General features: G+C 39.3%; 1 protein-coding gene across 2 annotated transcripts in view; it reads right to left on the bottom strand.

Annotated features, from left to right (window-relative positions):
- The window catches only part of SPECC1L (sperm antigen with calponin homology and coiled-coil domains 1 like), a 48,326-nt gene extending 26,636 nt beyond the window's left edge, over positions 1-21,690 (bottom strand). For both annotated transcript variants that reach the window (XM_026037675.1, XM_026037676.1), the window contains exons 1-8: positions 21,501-21,690; positions 16,068-16,227; positions 13,432-15,065; positions 11,843-12,050; positions 6,541-6,614; positions 5,846-6,021; positions 4,081-4,244; positions 2,774-2,865 (exon numbers count right to left, since the gene is read on the bottom strand). In XM_026037675.1, coding sequence (XP_025893460.1) covers positions 2,774-2,865; positions 4,081-4,244; positions 5,846-6,021; positions 6,541-6,614; positions 11,843-12,050; positions 13,432-15,065; positions 16,068-16,227; positions 21,501-21,653 — 2,661 coding nt within the window. In that variant the 5' untranslated portion in view covers positions 21,654-21,690. The remainder of the gene's footprint in view (positions 1-2,773; positions 2,866-4,080; positions 4,245-5,845; positions 6,022-6,540; positions 6,615-11,842; positions 12,051-13,431; positions 15,066-16,067; positions 16,228-21,500) is intronic.
- Between the last annotated feature and the right edge of the window lie 353 nt (positions 21,691-22,043).

Raw genomic sequence — 22,043 nt, 5'->3', positions numbered from 1 at the left:
CGAATTTGAGACAGAATGAAAAAATCCTTTAAGCTCTCAATATTTCTTCTGACTCTTAATGTTTGTGGTACCTGCTCTTGGCTATGGAAGGAAACCATGACCTTCATCTCCCAGCGGGGTTTCTATTCCCAACGACTCTGCTCCAAGCCCTTCAATAAGATGTTTACACCAGCACAACTACAGACAGCAATTTTAGAAGAGGCAGACTTAGTTCTTCACACATTAGGTTGATAAGAGGTGTGAGTCTTTGACAGCAAATTGTTCAGAGCCTAAGGTTTATATAGATTGAAAGGGAGGCTGTAGAGCGAGCAATGAGTCTGAAACCACTTTTACCTCAGGAAGTTCCCCAACCACAAAACAGAAACCAAAAGCACTTGGCAAAAGCAGTAGATCGGGTTGCTTGTCCTTGCATTGCTCTACAGGATCGGCTTTTTGGCCACACGCAATGGAACTAAGCTTAGTGGCTTTGGGCTGAATAAAGTGGTTTTCTGGAAATTCTTTTCATAATCCCACTCCTAGACTGTTCTGCAATATCAGTAAGCTCAGGTAAATAACTGCTCTGTTCCAATACTGCCTTGAACCTGATGCCAGAAGGGTGTTCTGTTTTATTTGGTATTTTCAGTTGCCAAAAAAAAAAAAAAACTTCTTGTGCATACACATATTACTTAAAAAATAAAAGTACGGACTCATAAGCCTGAGGGGAATTCATGTCAGAGCCCAGCAAGGACATGAAGCCGACAGGGGTAACTCAGAGGGCACACGCAGAAGCATTCGTACTTGGAAGCAAGTCCCTGTACATGAGCATCACTTTGGCAACCAAGACATCTCATCAGAAGGCCAAAATTGTGCCATCTTCCTAAGTGCCCACTTAAACCAATACCCTCTCTGTGACAGCATTTAAGAGCAACTCAAATTAATGCTAAATAAGTGCGGCAACACAAACCTTTCCTAAGGGTTTTAGACCAGTGATGACATCCATAAAGGGGGAGATGATGAATCAGTTCACATGGCAACTTTTTAAACTTGTGTCTCAATTGCAAAATCAAAAGGGAAAAATATATATATATATAGATTTAATAAAACAGCACTGAAGAAATCCAAGTAGTAGCATTAAAATGAAAGAAAGCAGAGGATGAAAATTGTTTTCAAATGTGAATCCCTTCTCTCTTGAGCACAAAATATTCTTTAAACACAATTTATATAACGGAGGTCACAAAACTGCTTTCTAGAGAATTACAAGAAAACCCATCACCAAAAGGCAACAGGAACAGTGTTCGTTTCCATGCCCTCTCCTCTGTGTTTCAGGAAATGTTTCCAGCTAACAGGCATCCATCTATTAGTGCTTAGTGAACCTTCTACTAAAGCACCAAAATAAACAGACACATAAAGACAGATTGATGGAAACAAACATGTGTCAGGGCAGTCATACCAACTAGTGCAGCAAATGCTGGCACAGGTGACCGGACGCGAGAAAACAGTAGAAATTTTCATAAAAAAAAGCATTTAAATCCTCCATGTTGCCTTTAAAGTTATGTGCTTTCCTCATGAAATTGACTGTCAAGTGAATAAATCTATACTAGCTGATGCAACAAAATGGTCACTTTATTTCAGATATTCTAAGGTATTAAAAAACAATAATTGATATAGATTCCTCAGTTCACATGGAAAGGACTCGTTATTGAAATACAGTGACTTACGGTAAAAATCAAATTTTGACACTGCTCATTTGCAACATATTGAAGGTAACAGAAGAATTACTAGTATTACTAAAGAATAAAACATCCATTATTTTATTTTTTCTTTGCATGTCCTTTGTCCTTAAATGCACTGGCTTTTGCCCAAATTAACTTTCACATAGCATATGTAGTATAAGCAGCAATAATAATTTTTTTTTTTTTTTTTTTTTTAGAAAAAGAGCAAGACTGTGCTGCTGATGTAGCCCTAGCATATCCAGACTTCTGCAACAGATGGAGAAATGAGACAATACTACAGAAGAGACAGGATAAAACACTCAGTATGATCAAGAGCTGGCTCAAGCTCTCTCAAGTCAGTACAAAATGCATTAAGTTAATCAATTTATGATGATTTCATCCCTCTCCAGTCAGGTCTGATACCAAAAGCCCACGTAACAGGCGATGCATTTATACTGAAGATTGCTCATAGGTTATACACAGATCTTAGCCCACTACCCAGAGTGTTACTGCCTTTTCTGTGCCAGGATTTAGGACTCAAAAACAGCTACTCTAAAACTAAGGAATGTAGATAAAGTTTTCTTCCCATATTTCTCAGAAGCACAAGAATAGTAAGGATAGAAATAATGATGTAGAAAATTATGTCAATTTATGATTCACAGTGAATTTATGAATTAAATATTTGGTAACTTTCCCTTGTCTACAATGCTAAAAAAGAGACATTACAGTAAAAGGACAGGCAATAACATACACCTAAATAACAGTAATACCTCTGAAGAAAATTAGTGCTTGAAGAGGCATCTTTATGTGCAGCAGAGATGAGGGGAGTAGGAAAGCAGAGATACAGACTGAACACTGATAGAGAATTATTTTACATTTTTCCAACAAAATGGTCCAAATACATTCTTTAAAGTGTCAATGGGAAGATGCACTTTTGTCACACTGAACAACTACTTACTTGAGACTATATTATCTCCCTAAAAAAACAACCACTGTTTGTATATTTTGTTTTGTTTACCACCTCCAGTTTCACAAGCTCCTCTTCTCAAAAGTAGGATTAAGGGCAATCACAAGACACCTACCTGCATGGGGGACACAGCAGCAGCTGGGGGAGTTTTCATGGGGCTTGGACTCAGAGGAGTGCGAGGAATTGTGGCAGCAGCAGGACTTGGAACTAGTTGAAACACAAGGAGGACTCATAAGCAGTGTGTTGTTTTGAAGGGACACGAAGACTTCTATACAGCAAACCCTCTCCATGTATTTTACATCACTACTTTTCCTAGAAAATAACTCCCAGAACTTCAATTAGTAACTAAATGCAGAGTCTAAGCATTTATAATAATGCTTACACAGCCAGTCCTCTGACTACATTCATCTTGTCTAGAATATGCATCACTCACGGTAAAAACATTTTGAAGTTTACTGGGGCTAGACAAGGCTAAAGCGCACGATATGATTATGTGAAAAGATGTAAATAATGTCATTATTGGTTCTCTGATCTCCAGACAATTAGAGACAACAGTAAGAGGCTACTGGGTGCACAGGAGAACAGTATCCTGTATCATCAGCCCCTTTCTTCCGAAGTCCACAGGTGCTTACAGATTACTCTTATTTAGAGGCACTACAGGTCTACTGTTGCATAAAACAGTCCCTAAAACTTTGGGATTACAAAATACCATTTTTCAAAAAGCCTCATTGTGTCCCATATCCCAGACCTACTTTGACATTACTGTAAATAAACTGCAAAGTCAAAAGGCTTGGGAAAGGAAATAATTCAGCTACAGAAATAATTCGTAGAAGCCATCATGCACAATCAAAAATAAAACCTACGTGTTCCCTATTTCAGGGTAATTATGTGGATTCCTTATCCAGCTCACCTTTAGCAGCAGCACCCTCTTTCAGAAATAGATAATTCAAGTCCACTGCCTCAACAGTGGTACCTTATTTCTTTTAATAGGCAACACAGGTTGGACCTCATTTAATTTCATTAGCTCCACATTCTTGAGCATTCTTCAGTTATTAAAAGAATTTGGCTCTGGCTATTGCATGGCTTCTAGATTGCTTCATTTGGCACGTCAAGTTCAGCATCTTAATGGGAAGACTGCGTATGAGTTCTATGTGTTTCTAATATCAGGGAGCACTGAATCACTGTCTAGCACATGAGTCATTGGCAACGTGACAGGAAAGGGAAAAAATGGCAAAATAAGATGTTTGCACTTAATCATTGTGAAAGACCTGTTGCGCAGTGCAGTTCAAGTTGGTTTGTATCAGTCATTACTTATATCATAAAAGCGCAATAACGCAACTTACCTTTGAATTGGATAAACTAGTAAAGTATAAGTGTCATCAGTAGCTCCATAGAGCTACTTCATATAATAAAAATAATTACCTTGGGAGGCACTGTCAAATGACTTGATGAGTGTTTTTACAGTAGGAGTTGGCTCTGAGGAAGTAGACGATCTGCGACTCAGCCCCATTCCCTGTCTCAGAGCTGCCAGATCTCTCTCTACGGCATTCATGTAATTGTATACTCGACCACGTTCTTCTTCTTGCCTGAAATCCATTTGTAATCCACTTAAATCATTTGAGACACAGAAAGTGTTAAAAATTGAGCACAAAGCTCAAGCCAATCTCAAAATTTATGGTCTAATCAATCCATTATATTAACCTGGTTTTCCTTCCATGGTAATTTAGCAATAGATTACTTGCCTAAATTACAACTGTAAACTCTTATTATTTATCAGCAAGAGACTTGAAGCACCAGTGAAAAATCTATCAAATCAATACTCAATTTAAAGCTTAATTTCTGCCCATCCCTCAAATATACACATAAGCATGTATGGTGTTGTCTGAAAATTTGAAGACAAAGGACAGAGCCACTTCATTTGAAAACAATCAGCTCAGAAAGACTTTTCTTCCCTGCTTGCATAAGTAGAAAACAATGTCACGGAGTTAAGAATATATTTTGACATACCTCTTTAGGCAGAGTTTAAACCATAGTTTCCAAACAACAACAACAAAAAATAGAATTTTAGAAGAGAATATTTATGGTGACTATTGTACTCAGTGCCATTTGCAATACAAGAATTGATGGGAAAACCTATTTTCGACAGTCTGCACTAACAAACTATTGCCTTATTTTTACTTCTGACACTAAAAGATACTTCCCTCTAGCACAGTAGCTATATACTGGTGACTTTACTTCAGCTAGTGGGTCTTAACCCACATCACGCAGCCAGTCAGCTCATTTTCTGTGCAACTGGTCTGCTCTCCCTTCTTTCCTCTGTCTCTACCATTAAGTTTTTCCCAAATTACATAATCTGCATAATCGCATACCTAACTGGTCTCTAGGCTAAGCGTAACCTATAAAATGGCCATCAACATGAGACTTTAATATATACATCACAAATATCACTGCTGTAATTGTTGGAAGTTAAACACCTACTCAGACCCTAGACACAGAGCAGTCAGGCTTCAAATGCTAACGTGCAATATGCTCTTAATTTATGGATTAAAGCCTTGCATTTTTCTGAAAAATGTAAGATGCAGTTTTTACATAACTCTGTCACCGAGCTCTACTTACAATACATTATAATTTGACATGTGTTTTTTTAATAATTTATATACAAGGCACGTCTAATTATTCCCAGAAAAAAAGTTATCAGTGGAAACATACAAGATATATGTAGAATCCAAGAAGATCTCTTCCAATGCAGAGAAAAGCAGCTAGATTTTTCGCTCCAACAAAAGCCTTGGCAGCAAATAATAATTGTGGTGGTACAGGAAAACTAACACTGCTTGCTTTTCATAGCAAGACAAACTAAAGCATGTCCAGCTGCTATTTGGAAAAAACACTCCCCTTCAACTTGGTCTGGTAGGAGTGCCAAACTCCATATAACTCGAGGGATAGCAGACAATATAAATAAACAGATACAAACACACATACATATATGTGCTGTTTTTGCATCTATTTAAGCACTTCTTTCCAGTTAATTCCTCAAAGTCTACATAAAGCAGCTAGTTGAGATATGGAACCTCACAGTGAAAGAATTTATGAATTTCCAGGGCCACAAAAATAGTCAAAACATTGAATTTCCAAAATGGTACCCCCCACGACCAGAGAAGAGATGAAATCCCTGCAGTCTTTTGCATACTTGCGTGACTTGATTTCCTCCAACTCTTTAGTGAGCTTCTCATTTTTCTCCTGAGCTTCATGTAATCTACGCTTTAGGTCTCCTATCTCTTCCTGGGCCTCAGATTTTATATCATTTGCTATAACCACAGCAGTCTGCAGATCAGCTTGGAATTGACGCCATTCTGCCGACTCCTCCTACAAGCAAACAAAAAATTATAGACAGCAGCAGCAACAACTCTGAGGCTTAAAAAAAAAAAATTGTTATCCCTATTATTCATAGTGTTCCTACACTGTTACAGGAAGCAATTTACAGGAGTGATAAAGGCACTCATCTCTAAGTTAGCTTGTGCTTAATGCCAAGTTATAGTGAAAAAGCTCTGCTGGAAATAATTAGATCTTAACCTTCATTTCTGAAAATTCAGGAAATGTTTATAGTGGAGGAAAAACATGCATATGAAGCTATACATCAGAAGACACCAAAGCGATTACTCCCAAGCCCAGTGCTGTATTTCTGGGACAGTTGCAAAAATTCTTGCAAAAATTCTTTAGTCTCTGTATTTTATAAAGATATTCCAAAATGTCATTATTCTCTCAAAGTGATTAATTATTAGCTTTATCAACATTCCAAATTACCTTTATACAATTTAACATGAAGGTCTTAAGACATTCCAACATACTATGTATTGATACTCTGGCTTTCACGTTTTAACCTACCCGGAGTCTCCTGTGAAGATTCTTTATTTCTCTTTCCATGTCATGCTTTTGGTCCTGAAGTTTTTTAACGGTATCTGTAAAAAAAAGTCAAATCTCATGCAAGTCAGGCATCTATTTATTCACACAGAAACAAAAAGAGTAGGTAGGTCTTTTAAAAAGCAAACTCAGAGAATATATTATTTTTGTAATCCGAAGACATCCAGGGAAAAATGATATGATCAGAAGTTACCTAACCAAACATGTCAATACATACATATTTCTACATTGAGTGGGGGAAAAAAATCAGCGTAAGCTAACTCAGAACTGAGATAAATCCCAGTCTCTTCTCAATCCAAACATAACTGCAACTTGGCAAAGCAACGAGAAAAAAGAAAAAGCATGAAAACAGTTTACACAAGTAACATGGAACGATCTTAAAAACTGGTGTTTAGAGGGCTTCCCTCTTTATATTTAAAGTTGGAGCTACATCAAACCTTTTGGTTCATACTCCTTCGTCACAAAGCTGCTGACAAGAAGCCCTCACAGTTCTTCCTTCACACTCGTGCTCATAACCCTTCCATTCTCGGGCCTCACACCCCTATCCGAAGCTGAAATAGGCTGTACTTAATGTAAAAGCACAAGCACTCAGTAAGGTGATACCATGAAAGAGAAAGGGTCCCCTAATTGTGTCAGCAGCTCTACAAAGGGGCAAGAATAAATTTCTAATTAGCTTATCATGCCACCAATCCCTGCATCTTAGGGATGTTTGATTTCTATAGCATTGTGCAGGTATGTCAAAACAGTAAGAATTACATACCTGCTCCTAGGTATAGCCTATTGTGCTTAATTGTATTTTTCAGCTCAAGTTTATTGTTTCAAGAATTGTGGGGAAAAAAAGTTCATATTAGCAATGTTTTTATTACAAGAAGACTGCAGGTACCTAAATATACTTACGGCGTTAAAAAAAAATCAAAAAACCTATGTGCCAACGTGTACACTCTTTTGCCTCCGTTATGCTCGTAAGTGTTTGCATGTTTCTGGTCCTCAGTTGTGGAATTGCTTGCAGTATTTCCATTTGAAGAAATTCAAGCTTTGCTTCAACAGCCCAGCTACAAAGCCTTTTAATGCCACAGCTGGTTTCTTTACAAGTAAGATACAAACCTCAGTCGGCCTGCAAACATGATAACCTTTCAGGCCTGGAAAACTTGAAACACTACAGCTAGAAAGATAGGTCTACTTTTATCTCCCTCTTCCAAGACTGCACATTTTATAAGACACATCCAACTGATGGTTAAGCCTGGAAGATAAACCTGAACTGCAGACTGCTCAGATTGCACGCTACCACAAAGCTGAAGCAGAGCCGTCCTCCACTTTTCATCTACTTTTCATCTCATCTCAGCTTGGTTGCACACACAACTTGGTTGGACAAAACGTAATGGCGATGCCAGCTTAAGTCCAAGGTATTAGAGCCTTTCACACCCATGACCTTTATTTTTCTTTAAACTTGGGCAAAAAACACCGACAGCAGCTCAACACACCCAAAAGCGCTTCCAGTAGCAGTTGGAAACAAGCTATAGCAGATGACCATTTGACCATTCTCTTTTTAAAATGAGTTAAAAGAAAATGTTGCTTTTAAAAATACCAGTTTCTTTTACAAGCCCAGACAAGCTATGGCTCATCTAAAAATAACCACAAACCAGAAACTCAAAATGCATCCAGAGTCAAAGCTTGTGTAATGCCATTGTTCGGAGCTTTTGTGAGATATGAAATGCACCATTAACTTTTAGTGTATTTATGCTTTGAAGTAAAACACAATGGCCTGAATACTCTACACTTACTATAAACAATACAGAGCATTTTATAGCCATTCTTGAAACGGTCTTCTCTCCACCCCCAATCCATACAGATGAAAAAAAAAAAAAAAAAAGGAAAAACCTACTGAGCAGTGACTGAAACGAACCTGAAATCTAAATTAAGACTGTAATCAGTGACTTCATCTCCTGCAGTCTAAATTGTTTCTCACATTGTGTCTGCCTATTACAGCCTGAAAACTGAGGCAGATAAAACACGTACGCAGGCAGCTGCTGTCTACACACCTGCGTTGTGGTATCTGTCCTTCCTCCTTCTCCTCCTCACACTCATCTCAACACCCATCGGTCCCATTTCACCTGCAGAGGCTGCTGCCCACCCCAGTTTTCACTCTAATTGGAAAGTTATCTGGGCTCCTGCTTTTAAGGATGTCAGACAAGACAGAAAGATGAGGATGGACGGGACGGTGTCTATTGTTCAGGGGCAACCGAAGAGCAAGGGAGCCGCTTGGATGGATGAACTGGATAATCAAAGCTGGCAAGTGCACAAACCAGCCAGATGCTTGCATTTCACTGCAAGATTCAATTACGTCTCTATTTCACTAAAGAATATTAATCGAAATCACAGTTTGACAACTCCTTGCTTTCTGAAAGGTCACAAAATAAGTTATGGAAAACAGACTATCAGCTTTGGCTGTGGAGGGGGCTATTTTAATGGGGTAGCACCTGAATTTCAGGTCAATTCTGTAGTGTCTTCTATTTAGAACTAGCAGATAGAATTAGTATAAAATAAAAATCAGTATCAATATGCATTTTCTTTTAAAAAAAACAAATAACATTGAAATTAAGATATTGCTTTCAGACACCCATGGTTGTTTTGTAACTCAAGCCATGGAAATCCTTAACAATCAATCCTGAAGCAGTTATTCCTAACTCAGGGACACCCAGAGCAGGCATTGCCAGTTTTTACACCAGTTCCCTTGGTTTGCCTTGGTCTAGGACAGCATCTCCACACACAGCAGAGGAAACGCTACCCTGGGACAACCACATGCACATAAATAGAGCTGTCTCACCAACAGCTTCCTCCTGTAGGAAGCGGCACTCGGGGGTCAAACACCCCAAGGCACAGACAGCTTTCTTATCAAGGCTGCTTTTGAGCTTATCGCTGGCGGGCAGTTGGTCTACTCGGCTGGTATGCATATATGTATTTTTAGGTGTGCGTATGCAGGATGGAGGGACATTTTAGGCGCGCAGGGCACCGTGAGGCGGAGCAGGGGCGCCATCTAGCGCCTCGCGCCATCCCCACACGCCTCAGTGCCCACACGAAACGCCCCACTCGCTCCAGCGTTTCCTGGCCTCCATACACACAATACGTTATACTTAAAAAGTCCCTTTTACCTGTGTGAAAGGCATGTTTCATGAGAGGTTCTGCTGTGTCTTGCCATGGCTGCGAGAGCCTGCAGGACCAGTGCCCCAATGGCCATGGCAGCTCACGGCACCACACAGTTAATTCACGTTAATTGCCCATAAAAATCACCAGCTCACTCGGAGAGCCTCTTTCTCCTAACTGTGAGGCCTCTTTTCTGCTAATTCTTGACCCAATAACATTCCATCAGTTTTCCAGCAGTGTTGTCATCACCTTCGTTCAGCAGCAAGCTCTGCCACCAAAGGGAAAGTTAGATTTTCTTATACTTTAGCATTGAAAGTAACAGTTCACTAAAGAAAAGCTTTTACTGCTCTTTTGGAGGATATTTCAGCTGAAAAACAATTCTTCTAAGCAATGTTTTAAGATACATAAACCTGCAATTAAATTCTCCATATTTAAGAGCTTGGACATAATATATTCACAGACTGATGAAACGACTATCAAAGTCTGATGAGCATAAGTGACATTACTACTAAGATGCACTTTTCTGTCTCTAATAGCAGATATGGAAGACCCCAAGAACTCCACGTCCTACACTCTACCTCCAGGCTGCAGATTATTTCCAAGCCGCTGCTCTTCGGGCCACTACTGAAAAGGGTATTGGCAGTAAAGCAACTACCACACAAGTTTTGGTTAGGAATACATAACAAAAATATAGTGTTTTAAACCAGTCTTTCAGGAAGACAAAAAAAAAGAAAAAAAGGTAAAAAAATGTTTTACAACTTTGGACTATCCTACTCCTTGGCTGCCATTCTTCCTTATGGCCACTAGATGCTACTCTCCTTCTGGCCTGTACCAAAAACGCTCGGCTCCTCCTGAAGTAATCGCATCAAACCATCAGCAAGCAGAGATGAATTTTCCAAGCTCTCTCTCAAATAGTAAAGACTGCCATTTGCTCAAATTCCAGTCCAAGCTGGGGTTTTTCCAACTGATTCTTTTTTTACCACTCTGAAACATCAGACATGGCTATTTTTTTTAAGACTGCAGAAACATTCTTGCAGTGTCTGTCTTTGGTTTGGTACAGAAGGAATAGAAAAGAAATGAAGAGTAAAAACCTAGGCCAATTCTAGAAAAGCAACCAGTCTTAAATAAGAAAGTGTTACTTATGAAGAAATAAGCTGACAGCCACATGTCTGAAGACACTGGACTTAAATCAGTTTGCCTAAGTGGCTTAAGACTTTACCTTTTCCCTATAACAGACCAATTTAAAATCTTTACTAGGAACATTGTCCTCACTGTTAAAACTAATAGCTAAGGTCAAAGTACATTGTTTAGTCTTTGTATACCATGGAAGAATAGCAGGTGTTTCAACTCTATTAAAAAATATGGTGCCCAAACAGCTCCATGGGGTGGAAAGTTCAGACAGGAACACCTGAGCAGAGAGGTGACTGAAGTACAAAGAACTAGGCAAATATGCAGCAAATACAAATTTCATTATAAACCCCAACCGCTTCTTCCACAGTGGCAACAGTCAAAGTTGTATTCTAACTTTCTTAAAGCCTGTCAAATTCATTCTAAGGTACCAGATGGATACAACATTATGATCAAATCTACACAGGGAGAAATACATAGTACATGCATATTGACATCTCAACTATGACACCTGTGCATTTTAGGGCTTACATCACTAAATCCACCCATTTTTCCATCAAAAACACTTTTCAAGTGGAAAGAATCATTAGTTAGGCAAATTCTCAAGGCAGCTAGTAAATTTTGATATTTTGGCACTTGAAAAAGATGATTCTTAAAAAATTACATCAATCAGCCAGTCTTCAAAATGCATGAGTAGCACACTATTATTAAGTCTGTAATTACATGTTCTTCCAATTTGAAAAACAACCTGAAAACAGCATAATCAGTTTTTATATTTATTCTTAATTCACAGGTTTTTGTTCCCATACCAACCAAACTGGAAAAGCAAAGACAAGCTGACCTCTCTTTCAATAGTATAAGGGTTCTGCAAAGCCAGTCTAACTAGATTTCAGATATATGAAAGACAAGTAAAAATACTTTCACTATTTCAGTATTCTATTTCAGCTATGCTAAAGCATCTTCTTCCTCCCTCACAAGAGAAGCTCCTAATACTTACTCTCCAAATCAGATATGATGAGATTGTCGTGAAGTTTCACAGCACGATGCTGTTCTACTTCATCTTCCAGCTCAAAAATTGTTTCTTTCATGTCACTTCTCTCAGTCTCTTTTTCATCTAGCTCTGCCCGAAGTTTCTCTAGAGTGACATTGAGATCCTCGATTTGTTTCTTGGCCTCTTCTTGAAACACTCTGTATTCATCTTCAACCTGAAAAAGAAATACCGTATCATAACACCATTAGCTAAATTGATTGCATTTTAAAACATATTTTTGGTTTCTTTTAGTTTCATAACTGTCATACCTAAAGTATATCTTCCCAATCAAACATAAAAAAAGTATGGGCCAAGAAGCTAAATATAAGCCTTTAAAAATGCATTGTTACAGTGCAACTATTTTCCTGAGCCAGAATAAAACATTTTTATTCCCAAGGTGCCTATATGAGCCTTCCCCAGGCACTCTGTAATAGCACTATCTTGCATTCAGGCAAGGCAATACCACCACAGTACCAAGGCTGTGGTTTCATGAGCAGCTGATCCAATTTAACATCTAGCTGCCACAGAAAACAGAAAATCCCTTTACCCTTTCTTTCCCTTGCCAAAAAAGTCTGCCCTCTCCCCCATGCATCAAGTTTAGTGCTTGCTGGATCTGAGAGATGATTCATTTCCTTAACAAAGTAGAAAGCTCCTTATTTCTGTGTTATGTGTTAGTGAAGCAGTTCCCAGGGGAGCCTTGCAAGCTATTGAACTGCCTCAGTAAAAACATGGAAAGGAAGAAGTAGCAGATTTCTCCCTTTTGGGAGCAACGAGACTGTTTTATCCTGCCACATGAAACTGCAACTTAAATAATGCCTAGCTGAGATCAGAGGCATAGTAACATTAGCCCCCAAGCCCAGCAGCAAAATAGGGTGCCAGAAAAACAAGAGAAATTAGGTCATGGCTTAGGGTGGGTCACCACAGTCAGGCACCAATTTTAATCCACACAATACCCTGCTTTAAGTCATCCGTTTCAAACAATTTATAACAGTACTATCACTACCCAACACTAACCATAAAAAATATGTATTTATTTTCAGATTAATGTTGATTCTAACTGGCCCTTGACAAAAATATGTTGTTTTGCACCTAACATGGAATTTGGCATAAACTTGAAAATATTCCTACTACATCTGTAAATGCTCCTGCAAGTCAACAACAGCTGGAGAATGCTCTCAAACCCACTGTGAATCCAGGGCCTTCCTCTGCGGCATCTCTTTTTCACCACTTCGGCACTAAACTCACTGAAACTCTTGCAGAAGGCACACAATTTAAGCATAAAAGCCAAGTAAGTTCATCCCTCAGCATAATTTGAATTTCAATAAAGCTATTTGTAAAAACAAAGAAAGAAACAAATATCCTGTGGTTGAATGTATCTCTGTGTTTTAAAAGATGCACATCGTTTTTGTAGGAAAAGACGAGAAAGCAATCCTAATATTACCACAGTCTGATAAACCTAACTTAACCCTTTATTTCTAGAAGTACTGCAAAGATAGATGACAAAAGCCCTGGTATACACACAATATTAAAATACACTGGCTTGTTTTAAGCAATACCTTAGCAATGGCATCCTGCAATCGATTAGCATCATTGCGAGTGTGGGCCAGCTCTTCTTGCAGACTACTGGCCAACGTCTCTGCTTTTTCTTTATCCAGCCTGACACTCTCCAGCAAATCTTGTATATCCGATTTATCTCCGGAATTGTGTATAGAATACAGCTCAGCCACTTTCTGCTTTTCATGCTCTAACTGAGCTTTCAGCCTGTTCATCTCAATTTGGTCACTGGCTACTGTGGCTTTGTACTCCTCCAGGGTTGATGCTATTGCTGTCTTGCTCTTCTGCTCCGATTCTATAATCCGTTCCATGTGATGATTTCGTTCTTTTAAGGCCCCTATCATTTCTTGGGCCTCCTTGTTGTCTTGTTCTGCCATCTTCAAAGTGTTGCTCAAGTGCTGCTGAACACCTAGCAGCTGCTCCCGCTCAAACCGAGCGTTCTCTGCAAGATCCATGTAGCGCTGCTCTAACTCCATGTAGCGACCACTTTTCATATCTTCATCAATTACGTAGGAGATATGGTGTTCATCTAAAAGAGACCGAAAGTACTCGATCTGCCGGCTGAAGTGCTCCAACTTGTCACTTTGCTGGCACAAAGATTCCATAAGGATTACTTTCTCCTCTCCAAGTCTTTCGTTCTCACTGTTCAGCTCTTGGGTTATCTGCTGTAAATCTGCAAGCTCTTGCAGTGTTGCCTGGAGTTCTTCTGCTGTGCTGTGTTGGTTCTCTTCCATCTGATGTATCCGTTCAGTCAGACAAGCTACGGACACTTCACTGGCATTGCCACTGCTTCCTTTTCTAGATCTCTCAATACTTGGTACACCCTCAGACTCTGAAGATGAGGGAGCATCTAAGGCATCATCACTTGATGTCAGCGGCTGATAAACTTCACTGCACTCACTGTCTAAATTATCCATCGAGTTACTATGTTGGTTGTCCATCAAAGTATTTTCATCTTGACTTAAGAGGTCTTCCATTGACCCTGGCGCAGAACCTTCCACTGAAGAAGTAAGAGTACCACCACCATCACTGTGGTTGCCAGCTGTAATCTCTGGGCTCAAGGACTGATAGCCAAAGAGCTTTTCAGAGTTGTCCAGCCTTTGCTCCAAAGAAAACCCCAATGCATTTAGCCTGTCCTTTAGCATGCGATTCTCATTTTTCAACTGGTTGAGCTCCTCTCGGATGGCAGTGTTTTGCTCCTGTAACTGTAGCAATGTGGACTCGACATCCGTGGGCTGATGGACAACAATGGCTTCCTTTTCTTCAGATTTTTCATCGCCTTCGATTTGATCTTCATTAAGTCCCAGCTGAGCACGCATATCCCTCAGTTCATTCCTCAGATGCAAGATTTCCACATCTTTAGTTTTTGCTAGCGTCAAAAGATCGTTCACCTTTGCTTCCAAAGCAGCTTTGTCACTGATCTGATTGTCTGACTTGGACTTGCTCATTCGAATATCCGATTCCGGATTGGTACGGCTGCGGGAACGTTTTGCCAGTACCATATCGTTGGTCCCTTGTCCAGTCAGAGGGAGCTTCTTGCTCTGGCTCAAACGGGAACGGTCCCGTATTCTCTCTCGAGAAGAACTTGATTCTTTATTTCCAGACGAAGTGCTACGCTTAGTTGTGGAACTTGGACCTGTATGTTTTCCGAAAGTCAGGAATATCAGCTTAACAAAACCAGTATCTGTAATACAAGACTACATATTCGCTATATGTAGTCTATATATAATCACTATAGTCACTACATAATGACTGCTGTTCCAAAACACACTGGCAAATGCATTCCATTAAATATTAACTGTAAATGTATTTTAATTGCATTGAGCTGTCAGAATGCTTATAATAAGTGCAATTTTAATTGATACCGGTATGTTTCATCAGCATTTTGAAAACTACTTTAAATTTAAAATTGTACAACTTGCAAGTGTCTTTTGCCTTAAACAGCTTCTGATAGATTGCATTCCATCCCCAAAGTGCTAATTCTGCAATTCTAATTTATCTCTTTTCAGCAGATTTGAATGTAAGCTTTTAAGTGATGACTTATATACTATGATTTCCCAAAAGTAAAGTTTTAAATATTTTCATCATATTTGAGAAAGATCAGGATGGATTACTGCTAGTACTACCTTATACTACTTATACAGTTACATAGCTATATAAAGTTATATATATAGCTATAGCCATAAATACACCTTAAAACTTTCATAGTTATAAGGTATATAGTACTAAAAGCACTATAGTACTTATATAACTTACAAATATATAACCTAGTACTAACTTATAACCTTATAACAGACACCTTTTAACTTTGCTGGAGTACTGAATCCCAAAACCTATCATTGGAGGACAAGAACTATTTTCCATCCGTATTGATAAAACACAAAATACCAGTTTATGAAAGCTATCTGCTTGATTTTCGTAAAATAATAGATAATACTAAAAATACTACAGCAAGAAGATATCACAGGCAATCGCACTACTACAAAACAGGAGGAGACCAGAGTCAAAGCACAGGAGATGCTCAACTTCAGCGTGGCCTTACTGACCATTTCATTAGGGCAATTTAGACCCTGACTACACAACAGGAACAGAAAAAATCATCCAACCACCCTCCTTTAGTGTCAATGCACCCTTTTACCTGCTACAGTTTTTTGTTTGGTTTCCAGACTGCTCATGGTGGTCCCTGAAGCTGAAGATGCTGTTGATGCAGAAGTGTTCTTCTTTGCCTTGACACCGTTGGTCATTGTCACTCCACCGCCACCAGTCATCCCCGCTAAGAGGTCATCATTACTCTTAGTCTGAAAGAGAGAGAGAGACTGCTTTAGGACAACGGACCAATAAGTCTCCACAGGCAACATTTCTTATCTTAAAGATGCTCTCAACTTAAGTTTGATATCTGGAAGGTACATATATGATTATTCGTGTGTCTTTGAAATATATTGCAAAGTGTAATTGCACTCAGAGTAAAGTTGAGATTGAACTTCAGCCTCTTATCACTGACCACAGCCAATTATTCTCTTCTAGACAGAAGAAAATGCTTCATTTTGCAAATAAAAGAGAATTGAAAATAATGGTTGCACAGTAACACAAAGTAGTGTAATACCTTTCAATTTCACATGAAGAATTGCTCAAGGACAAGCATGAATGCTTTTCTTATGGTAGGCAAACCAGAAAATATAAGGAAGTTTGTATCATGTCCTTCTAAAGGAAGCAAAAATATTACATGTTTTCTAGTGAGTGGATTCACAACTAAACCAAGCAAACAAAAAAAATCAAAGATTAATACATAATACCCAATTTCTAGGTCAAAATGCAACCCCCCAAACTCCTAGACACCAGGAGAACATTCCCTATGGATGGAGGTCCCACACACCATAAACCTTGCCTTGTTTGCATGCTCTGTACTAAGCACCCTCAAAGACAGGCTATCTCCAAGCTCCTCTCTGAAACTACTGTTAGCCAAAAAAGCTCTCTGGAACGTGACAAGATACAAACCACAGAAGTCTGAAGAAGCCAGGTTCCCAGATCAAGAATACGCTTTTCAGAGCAAGGCAAACTCTAAAATACTAAGTATTCATCAGAAGTTTTTAGAACTCTTCAAAAAGGCATTTTGTCAAATGCATAAAAAAAGAATGTTAAATATGTTTCCTGTTTATAAGAGCTAAAAACAAGAAAAGAAAGCATCTGTATCAGCAGCATTCTTTGAGTAACAATATTACTTAGCTGGTTGCAACATCTGAAGCCTCACAAAGCAAGATAGTAGGTAGGACCTAAGCAGTTGCTTTACATTATGACTTCCAGTTTCTGTAGGTTTATATTAACTTCTGGTTCCCCTTGTATTTAAGAACTGCTAGACCTTAGGATTCTATTCATTAAAAATGAAGTCACCGAGGCTTAATGAAAAGAGTATTTGCATCTGATTCTCTACAGTAACTTTTTGCAACCCGGTATTTCAGAACTGCTAGGTTCACTGATCACAAGACTGTAGAGCAAGCTCAGAGCCACGGATGTGACTTGTGCCATTTACAAATGACAGCAGCTGCAAAACAAGAAGGAGTTGGGAAAAACAACATATTTGTTCTGCAAGCAGATGCTGAAAAAGCACATAACTGACAGATAAAAAGCATTCTGGGAGGGCAAAATCCTCTAGAACAAGAACATTTTATGCTGAATCATTTAAGAAATGGTATAGCCTTCTAAAAAGGATTTTAGAAGTTTGGAAGAACAGACATCCCTCAAGCTGCACTTAGACATGCATTTAAACCAGCCCTTGCTGCAGTTCCCCTACCCCTCTCTTCTGGGAGCGCTTTTATTCCCACGTTCTCTGTGCACATTTTGCTGGGTAAACTGGAGCCTTTTCAAAGGGCTCCATGCTCCCAGGGGCCAGATCGGTTCCTTGATCTGCGGCGTCACACAGCTGTGCAAAACAGCACGGGCAGCTTAAGCAGCAAGAGGAGGACACAAACTTGGGGGCTGCAGAACCAACCCAGTACAGCCTACGCTGATATAAAGCTGTGCTTGGCTCAGGTTTATTACTGAGTGAAAACCCTAAATCCTCTGCTAACTGGTGCCGTTTTCTTAATACCTAATTGGACTTCACATCTAATGTTTAGGAGTGGGCATGAGCGGCAGGAGGGGGAACAACTTTGTGATGCTAATGCTTACACTGCCTAAAAACAACTGGTTATGGGAGTCCCAGAACAGAACTGCTCTCTGCTCCTGCTCACCAGGTGATGGTTCAAATATTCGGAGCTGTCAGCGTTTTTACCTTGCTAAAGGAGTGGGAAATTAGATTAAGCTCTGAGGCACTTAAAGCACCACCAGATGTTATCAAGCCAACTAGGTCAAATGTGACTCAGCTCGAATAAGAAAATTGCTGCACAAAATACACAGAGGCTGCCGTGAGTCATCCCAAAGCGCTGCTGAACAAAGGCAATTAGGGCTGCCGCTTTCTCCAACTTGCCCGTGAACTATATGTAGCCCAGGTTGGACGGCGCTGCCTCCTCCGCAGCCAATTAGTAAAAGTTTTCCCAAAGCTGAAACATGAAAGAGCCCTGGCACGCAGGGCTGGTTAGCAAAGCTCTGCGTAGTTTGCACGCCAGGAGCTCTCTCTTCTTGACACTGCTTAACTGCATCCGCTCGTGACTCAAGAAATCACAGTATTTGTGCAACACGTATCTCTAATAAAAGGAAAATCAGTGTCACGTGCTAAATGGTTTATTTGCAAGAAAACGCAGATTTCACTATGTGAAGAAAACAGCTCAGTCATTTACCGCGAACAACGCATCTCTGAACACCATTAAAAACCTGTCCATTAGTGAGTGAAAAGTTAGGAAACATAGTAATTAAAATGTTCATCCTGACTTATTTTGATTTTATACACAAAAGACGGTTTTTAATTAAATAATTCATATTCTGTTAGTATGCTATTTTCCCTCTCCACATCTTTACTTCATCCATTACAATCAAACATAAACAAGCACCTCTATGTTGTTTCATCTTAGTGTTTTCAACATGTAGAACCTACTCACTGCACTTCATTCCAATTCTATTTTCAGCTTATAAATACTCTCACATATGTGTGTATTTGAATATACTTATATAAATATACATTAGACATTGTTATTTCTGTCTAGGATTTGCTTTGATGCTCACTGTTGCTGTATTTGAGTACTGTAAGCAGCCCTGTAATTAAGTTACTGACATTTTGCAAACAGTACTGAAGCTCAGACCCAGGAATACTGAAAACACATGCTAATTTTCATTATTCAGACTTTGCGATCCTCATGCTGATTTTTCACAGACATTTTTGCAATTCATTTGTATGAACTACAGTCTTCTAATGATCGTTGTGGTTGCTAGCATGATCAGAGCTCATTGGAGCAAAAAGCATGTGAAAAAGCCACATTCTTAAATACAGAGCACAACGATTTGCAGAGTATTTTCTGACAGATTAAAGAAAAAGTGTGGGCAGTTTATCTTGACATATTCTGGGCACACTAGAAACCAGAAATATTACAAAAAGCAGCAACCTACAAAAAGTTAGTAACCTATTACCTAGTATCACACCCTGGAATAAGCATTCAGTTCTACATAAGGGTGGGTGTCTCAGTTTCTTACTGTACTCATTGCCTAGACATTTAACTTCCCTACAAGAGGGTAAATCCATGGAAGAATGCACAGTTTGAGAAGCCCAAAGCTGGGCACTACCCTATGGCAACACCACAAAGGGGAAGGAAAAATGAGCTGGCTCTAATTGGTCCCAAAACAAAAAGAATTCCTATAAATTAGCCATTTTCAGTCATGCAACATTATTACTGATCAACTTAAAACTTGGTTAGTACTGGAGCTGCATACTGCACTTCTCAGTGTCTGCCTGCTAGGCAATGTGCAACTCCCAATTCTCTCTATGTAAGCATTCTGGAGACCAAGTAAGTCAGCAAGTGGCTGCAATTTAACCTATTGCTATGCTCCCAGTCTTAACGGCAGCTACGATTCAGGATTATTAAATGGATGTCTCAAAATACACACTAATCCAGCAAGACGGGCTCTTATAAACCACAAACTATGAGGAAAGCAAGGTGCCAAACACTTCAAGGACAAGACCAAAGATCCCTGAAATAACAAATTTGAAATTAAAAAAAAAAAGTAACTAGGTATTGATACTTCTCTCCAGACAGTAAACACATATGAGAGTTGCCAGCACCTATATACCCACAAAATATAAACAACTAACTTGGTTGTTTAAGTATGGAATACTCAAAGAGATGTTATTATTATTATGTCTCATTAAACATCGTTGGTAGAACAACTTCACAAGACTTGAAACTGTACGAATAAGCCTAACACAAAACAAGTCTTAGTAATTACAGGTGAAATTTTCATTGTCTCAAACACATTTAACTGTCAAATCCTAATTTGACCCTCCAGCATAGCCAGAAGCGCTGCTAATACTAAGGATAAAACTATAAAAACAACTGTCAAATTTCTTTAGCGATTGTTCATGCTCCATCTTACCAAGGGTTACAACACAAGAAAATTGATAAGAAAACCACAAAAGACTTTTGCTTCTGTATTCTTCGAGAAGTTTTTGGAAAGCCAAAGCTAGCAGAGTCAACACACATCAAAAGATTATTACAAGTTGAGAAGGAAGGCACAAACATTTGGGGTTTAGGCAGTCGAACTGCAGCCTTGCTAGCAAGTTCATCAGCAGAAGCACCATCCACAACAGGGAGGCAAGAGAAAGGACAGAAAGGGAACACACTTTCCGGCTCTGGTAACTCCCAATACCTCCTCTGGAGAAACTCAGCAATCACCACATCACTTATTTCTAGATCATTATTTCTAAAAAGTGCATGTGGCTTCCTGGAGGTGACAGCAGTTCAGGCCCCAGTTGTAGCCAGAGCCACCTTCTCAGTGCAAGCCAGAAGTGTTTGCTAGCAGGTAGGAGCTCTGCAACAGCACACCTCAACAGGCCTTGTTTTTCTTGGATCTTGAAAACCAGATGCTCCTAAATGTGCTGCCCTACTTTGCTAATATTAAAGGAAAACCTCTACCTTTCAGCTCATTTGAGGAGCAAGAATCAACCTGCAAAAATTCAGCTCAAGCAGAGCCAAAAGCAAAGGTCAAAACTGCTACACGAACACAGCTGCACTGACCCAACACAGATCACCAACATCAGAAAGTTTCTCTTGTTAGATAACTCATTAGTTCTTTCTTCAGAATCAGTACATAGCTCTTATCAGATCCCATTAGTCACCACGGTGCTACTCGAGCATGCCACGACACAACTAATAAAGCTCAAAACACAACTTCCACCCTGCTCTTTCTGCAGAGCCACCAGGCTCTACAAGATGCTTTGCTTTCCATCATGTTACACGTTGGAACATGAAAAAATAAAGTACAGATGCCACAGAGGAGCCTATCACCCTGACCAGGGCTACAGAACCATCCAAATTCTCTTCAATTACCTATAAGAAGCCTCCAGTCTAAGTGGCTTTAAAGGTGTCTTAATGTTCTAGTCTTTTCAATGCTTCATAGCCAAAAATAATCAGAACATTCTATGAGTTACCTTCAAAAGGGAGGCCGATGTCCCAGTTTTGGAGAGTTTTGTTACTGCAGACACCGAGGAGCCGTTTTCTGGCTTGGTTTTTTCAGTTGTTTGAGCTTTATTTACTCCAGGCACTTTGGGCACTGAGCCAACACTCCTGCTTGCTTTCTTCATTCTGGGCTGTCTCTTTATGATGCATTTACAAACAAACCTACAAACAGAGAGACATTTTAATACAGGCTACAAATGAAACATATATTTCTAATATTCTATTTAAGACCACATTCAGAATAGCACTCAGCACAAATTAAAGACAAACATATACATGCAGCTGACCAACATTTTTTTGAAAAAGGATTTTTTGTCTAGTTTTGTTTTTACATTAAGGAAGCAGGGATCCCTACAGATCAATTCCAAATTATAGAATGCATTTCTTTTTTCACTTTCCGTATGTGTCTCTGAACTAAGGATATTTTACAAGCGATCCATGTCACTCGGTTCTTTCTTCAGCAAAAGAAAGGCTTGTTAAGGCAGTAATGTTCTTTATTTCTGACTGTGGGAGGA

This window comes from Nothoprocta perdicaria, unplaced genomic scaffold (genome assembly GCF_003342845.1).
Source record: "Nothoprocta perdicaria isolate Ctin4 unplaced genomic scaffold, notPer1 scaffold_2, whole genome shotgun sequence".
Lineage (NCBI taxonomy): Eukaryota > Metazoa > Chordata > Aves > Tinamiformes > Tinamidae > Nothoprocta > Nothoprocta perdicaria.
Note: the sequence above shows the minus strand (reverse complement) of the source record. Positions and strands in the feature narration are given on the sequence as shown.